The 6,696-nt window shown below is 42.0% G+C and overlaps 1 gene segment (V, D, J or C); it reads right to left on the bottom strand.

Annotated features, from left to right (window-relative positions):
• Positions 1 to 4,272: 4,272 nt before the first annotated feature.
• Positions 4,273 to 5,816, bottom strand: LOC132211361 (T cell receptor beta variable 12-4-like). The segment is given in 3 exon segments: positions 4,273 to 4,341; positions 5,220 to 5,545; positions 5,643 to 5,816. Coding segments are annotated over 3 exon segments (444 nt in total).
• Between the last annotated feature and the right edge of the window lie 880 nt (positions 5,817 to 6,696).

The raw sequence follows: 6,696 nt of genomic DNA, 5'->3' as shown, positions 1-6,696 counted from the left end.
AAAAGAACATGAGAATTTAAAAACTGTTTGGTATGTGGATTCTGGGCCAGTGGCTAGAAGCATCATAGGAGGATTGTACAGAATTAGTGAGATGGAAAGAAAGGAGGAACAGGTAGAAGGAGAGGATGATTGAAAGGAAATTTTGGAAGGAGCTTAACTGTTGTTCATTTAATATGTCTTGATAATTGTAAAAGTGCATTGTAGAAGTGCATCTGGAAAAGATTGGAAGTTAAAATATCATCAAAAGTGAAAAGGTCAAAAAACTGAGAAGCCAAACACATGTCTAAATTGTCTATGTGAGGATGACTGCCGCCACCTCCATGGCTAGGGTTCAGGATATGAAGAAGGGGCCGACGCACAAATGAAAACATTAGACAAGAAATATGAATCATTAAGGGGTGGGGGCCAGGTGGAGACCTCTTTCTTGAAGAGGCACACTGAAACCTGGCCTTAACTGCTTTTTATTCCGTTTTAGATACACATCTTGCCCTCAGTAAAGCATGGCAAACGAGTAGTAGACAGACTGTCTCTAAGGTCAGTAAAGATCAGTAAGGTCCAGTAAACATTTACTTCAAGGCTATTAGGTCAGGAAACTGCTTTGAGCCACCACTATCTCAAGACGAACAATGGTGCTTAGAGTTAGCCCTGCTAACGCCCAGGGCCCATCGGCCTTCAGAGTTCCTTGGTGCACTCTCATGCTAGTATCAGCAGTGGGTGGCTTCTCGCAGCTGATGTCACCAATAACGGCAGGATTAGTAGTGGGGAGAAGAACTAAATGAAAAGAGACCTGATGGCAAAGAAGTCAGTGAGCAACAATGGGCAATATTCTAATGCCATGTGTGTGAAGAGCTGGCTCTTAAACAGGGGAGAGGAAAATGGTCTGGAAGCAGCAGGGAGGACCCACAAGGACGAGGGATGCACTGAAATCAGACACAGAAGCATATTATGTCTCTTGGAGTAAACACCGGGAAATGTTTTTCTCCACTGTTTCTATCGTGAAAGCCTGGGTAGCAAAAGGTAGGACAGTGACAGTGAGATTGGCGGTATGACAGAGCTCAAGTAAACCTAATTGCATTAGGCACTCAAAACACAGGTGTCTTTTGTACCTTTTGCCAATGAAGCCCTGATAGAACTTGTGAAGGGATATGAAATAAGACCATGGAAGAGAGTAATTATAACAATTTGGAATGGATTGCAAGTGTTATGTGGAAATTTCTGGCATAAATCAGAATAAAATACACATTTATGTCATAAGGTCATATGATCAGGTAGGAAAGAGGGCTAACATAGGACTGGACAAGTCTGCATGGGTTTAGATGTCCTGATGTGGAGTCCATGTTTATTGTTTTGTATCCAGCAGCCAAAGAGGCCTCATGAGCGTCATGAGACCCACACAAGCCTCCAGCTGCACTGGCCTCAGCCGTCTGCTCTCAGGCCCTGGGCTCTCCTGAGACAGGACAGAGACAAATTCCAGGATTCCGGGAGTGGTAGCTTCCATCTAATGTAGTAAAACACATGGTTTACCCATGTTTGAGATATTCTGAGTGAAATAAAAGAGCCCCTATGAATGATAAGATGATATGAACATTATAAAGGAATGTCTACAATTGTCATAAAGAGGTTTCTAGTACAATCAAAACTGTGTGTGTGTGTGTGTGGGGGGTGTGTTTACAGGTGTGAAGGTGGATTCTGTTAACAACTCAGAGGGAAAAGAGAATGGAGCCACTACCAGGAGCTGCTACCATTCAGATCAGGAGGTCAATGCAGGAACATCCATGGTGTGGGTAAATAAGGTTTATCTTCCTTGTGTGGTGAGTTTTTTTTTTTTAATTTTTTTTTTTTATTATTAGTTAAGGTATTACAAATGTGCCCTCATCCCCCCCATTAACCCCCAACCTCCCCCCCCCACACACACACAAACTCATGCTCCCATCCCCCCGTTGTCCATGTCCATTGGTTTGGCTTATATACATGTATACAAGTCCTTCTGTTGATCTCTTCCCCTTACCCCCGCCCTCCCCTACTTTCCTTCTGGGGATTGATAGCCTGATCGCTGTTTCTCAGTCTTTGGGTCTGTCCCTTTTCATCAGTCTATGTTTTTCTCTATAATCCACAAATGAGTGAGATCATGTGGTATTTATCTTTCTCTGACTGGCTTATTTCACTTAGCATAATGCTCTCCAGTTCCATCCATGCTGTTGCAAAAGGCAAGAGTTCCTTTTTTTTTTTTTTACCGCAGCATAGTATTCCATTGTGTATATGTAGTGTGGTGAGTTTTAAGCCCACAAACAATGTATGAGGAATCTCTGGAAACCATTTCTGACATTATTTTCTGCTCAAGTTTTTCTCTCTTGATACTTTATCATGTCTGCCCTTGTCAGGCCCCAAACACACTCATTTCTCTTGGTGAAAGAGGAGCAGGAAAGACATTTGCTCAGGATGACTGAGGGCTGGAGAGAGAAGGGGAAGCAGGAGGGTTTCTGCACAGGGAGGGGGTGACACTGCAGCACTGTGGCTAAGCTGCTGGCACAGAGGTACACAGCTGAGTCCCCAGCTTCTGTGGGCTGGATCTTCAGAGTGGAGAATGATCCATTAACCATCTTAGCTGAGAATCGTTCCTTGGGCATCCCAGTGTCATCTAATGGAGTTAGATTGCTGAAGGAAGTCAGGAACTCCATCCCCTGCACTGAGGTCTATCTATACCAATATAGGTAGGTATGGCCTGAAATTGGCTCACAACTCAGAATTACTTCTTGTCCCTTCTTTGTCACCTTATGCCTGGGTGTTTGGGTTACTCCAGCATCTGTGGGTTCTGTAAAGGCAGATAAATTTGGGGACAGAAAAAGGAACACAAATAGAATTATAAATGAAAAAAAAATTAAATGCAGATTCTTAATTTCTGGAGACTCACCTACTCCCAGGAGACAAAGGACCACACAGCACAGGAGCCTGATGGCCATGGCAGGGTGTGGCAGGGGGAAGCTTTACCCAGAGGAGGCCCTTGAGGGCATGAGCAGAGGGGCAGGGGTTCTGGTTCCTGTGGTCTCCACAAGGTGGAGAGTGACTTGGCAGTGACATTGCTCTCTGTCACTGTTCATAGCACCTCCTCCAGAAGGTGAACATTCATAGACTTAAATAGGTCCTAACTATTCTGGATGTGGCCCCAGTACCAAGGGCTCTCTCTTGTAAGAAATACCAGTCATCCCTCTGGCCTTCACCACCTCATATGACACTGCTTTTATACCTCCCTTTTTTTCACATCTGAGTATTTTCTTTTCTGCTATTAATATAAGATCTCCAAATACCCTTGAAGAATTTATGGTACTAATATTTTACAAATAACCTCCGTTAAGTGAGACAAAGTCATATTAACACAAAGCTAGTCATCAGTCCCTGTCCTTCTTCCAATCCTACTTTTTTGAATTACCAGTAAGAAGAACTTGATCTATAATCTTTCATTAATTTTTTCCTGGCTTGTATGAATTTATAGTAAAAAATGGCATATATGAAAGACATATGTTTTCTTATTGAAGTAAAAATTACTTGTAATTTATAAAATTTGATAAGATACATAAATAGTTTACATCAGTAGATATAAATCTATTTGTATTTGCTTGCTTTTTAAATTTATTTATATGTTTCTACCTAAATGTTATCATGTCATGTATTTTGAGCTTCATTATTTAGTTATTATATGGTTACAAATTTTCTTATACTTAATAAAAAAGGTACCAACAGACCAGGTAAGAGGAAATATATACTTTAGGTGTAAGCAAAGTGTCCTATTGACCTATACATTTCCCTGTGCACACCTGGCTGCCTAGTGGAATACTCCAATAAATATCAGAGAATTCTGTCAATGATGGGGCTGCATCATGATCGTTGCAAAAATGCCCTTGGTTGCTTTAGGAACTCCCACTTTGCCATTCATAGGTGCCCAGAGGGAGCTGGATTTAACCAGGGTTAGAACCATGGCCTTAAACATTGAACCTGGCTTAGACAATGCTAGAATTAAGAACCTGGGTGTTTACAAGCTTCTAGGTATGTGGACTGAGGGTCATTGACTAGAAGCATCGTAGAAGGATAGTGCTAGAGTTCATGAAATAGAAAAAAGGGAGGATTGGGTAGAAGCATAAAATAATTGAAAAGGACTTTTTGGAAGGGGCTTATTTGTTGTTCTTTCCATGTTCTGAAATCATCAAAGTGCATCTAGAAAAGATTGGAGGCCAAAAATTGTTGAATGTGAGGAGGTCAAGAAACTGTATAAATTGTCTAGGTCATGATGACGACACCAATGGAGACAGGATTAGTGGTAGGGAGAGGAAGTGAGTGAGGAGAGGCCTGATGGTAAAGAAGTCAGTGAGCACCAACAGGTAATATGCTAATGCCATGTGTGTGAAGAGCTGGGTATTAAAGCAGGGGAGAGGAGAATGGTCTAGCAGTAGCAAGGAGAACCCAGAAGGAGAAAGAATGCACTAAAATTGGATATATTATATTTTGATTATATCTCATAGTAAAATTATTGTTTTCATCTTTAAGGGTTCTTGAATAGCAAAAAGTAGGACCATGACAAGTGTAAGTTTGCTAAATAAAACAACTCAGGGACACTTGTATGGGGGAAATCCTGTTTAGAGCTTAGAGTGAAAAGAGAATGGAGAGATGAGGAGCCATTACCAGGAGCTCCTACCATTCTCGTGGAGGCCAATGCAAGATTGCAGGAAAATCCAGATTGGGTAATTAAGGTTTATCTTATGTGTGGGTAGGTTTGAGCCCACTGACTATTTGTGAGGATTCTCTAAAGCCCATTTCTTACATTGTTTCCTAAACAGGGATTTCTCTTTTGATTTCTTTTTAAAAGATAATTATCTAATTTTTTAAATTGATTTCAGAGAGGAATGTTGAGGGAGAGAGTGATAGAAACATCAGTGATGAGAGAGAGTCATTGGTTGGCTGCCTCCTGCACACCCCAAACTAGGGATGGAGCCTGAAATCTGGGCATGTTCCCTGCCTGACTGGGAATCAAACCATGACCTCCTGGTTCGTAGGTTGACCCTCAACCACTGCACCATGCCGCCCGGGCGGTTGATTTCTTATCATTTCTGCACTTGTCATGCCCCAAACCAACTAATTTCTCTCAATGAGAGAGGAGCAGAGTAGCCCTTTCTATACTTAAGACAATGGGGCTGAAGTGAGAAGGGGAAGCAGGAGGGTTTCTGCACAGGGAGGGGGTGACTCTGCAGCGCTGTGGCTAAGCTGCTGGCACAGAGGTACACAGCTGAGTCCCCGGCTTCTGTGGGCTGGATATTCAGAGTGGAGAATGATCCATTAACCATCTTAGCTGAGAATCGTTCCTTGGGCATCCCACTTTCATCTACAGGCATTTGATTGTTGAAGTAAATGAGAAACTTTGGTCCATGCTCCAAGATCTGTCTGTACCAGTAAAGGTGAGTATGGCCTGAAATTGGTTCACAACTCAGAGTCACCGATAGTCCCATCTTTGTCACTTTATGCCTGGGTGTTTGGGTGACTCCAGCATCTGTGGGCTCTGTAGAAATGGACAGAATTTAGGAAAAGGTTAAGGAACACCAAGGAAATCATACCTGGGAATATAAAAAATGCAAGTTATTTTTTGGGGGACTCACGTACTCCCAGGAGACAAAGGGTCACACAGCAGAGGAGCCTGGTGGCCATGGCAGCATGGGGTAGCAAGAAGCTTCACTCTGAGGAGGCCCTTATGGGCATAAACAGTGGGGCAGGGGTTCTAGTTCCTCTGGTCTCCACAAGGTGGAGAGTGGCTTGGGGTGACATTGCTCTCTGTCACTCTTCATAGAACCTCCTCCTAAAGATGAACATTAATCTTCTACAGAAGATTGGATAGGGTAGATAATGACTATTTTGAGATGTGATTAAATTATTCAGAGTCTCCAAGATTTTCATCAGTTGTCACCTCTCAGACCCCAGTGCTTTCACCATTTTTGTCTTCTCTGCTGTATCACATGTTTCTGCCTGCTGGCCATTTCCATGTTGGTGTACCATGAGCACCACTAGTTCTATATGTCAATGAAGTTCTTCTAAATCTCAAGTCTTTCACACTCTTTCAAGGCAACCCATATCTCCCAGACACAAAAAATCAAAGTAATTCCTTGCTGAGTTTGGGCTTTGCCCTGATCCCTCTTGGAATGATTTTGACTTGGCCACCATGCTCATTATAGAGGGAGGTAAATAGATGCCCTGGGAAGAGGGAGTTGGATTTAACCAAGGTTATCATTATGGTCTTAAACCTTGACCCTAATGTAGATGATGTGAGAATTAAGAACATGAAATTTTACAAGCTGTTGACTATGTGGATTGAAGGTCAGGGCTAGAAGCATCGTAGCAGGATGGTACTGAGTTAGTGAGATGGAAAGAAAGGAGAAACCCAGAGGAGGAAGGAATGATTGAAATAGAGATTTTGGAAGGAGCTTATTTGTTATTCAGTTCCTGCTCTGGAATCATCTAAGGTCACCAGAAAAGGATTGGAGGCAAAAATAAATAAATAAATAAATAAATAAATAAATAAATAAATAAATAAATAAATAAATCATCGAAATTGAGGAGTTCAAGAAACTGAGAAGCCAAACATATGTATACATTGTCTGTGTGAAGATGATGTCACTAATGATGGCAGGATCATTAGAAGGGAGAATAAGTGAATGA

This window comes from Myotis daubentonii, chromosome 10 (assembly GCF_963259705.1).
Source record: "Myotis daubentonii chromosome 10, mMyoDau2.1, whole genome shotgun sequence".
Taxonomy (NCBI): Eukaryota; Metazoa; Chordata; class Mammalia; order Chiroptera; family Vespertilionidae; genus Myotis; species Myotis daubentonii.
This window is presented reverse-complemented; position numbering and strand designations above follow the sequence as displayed.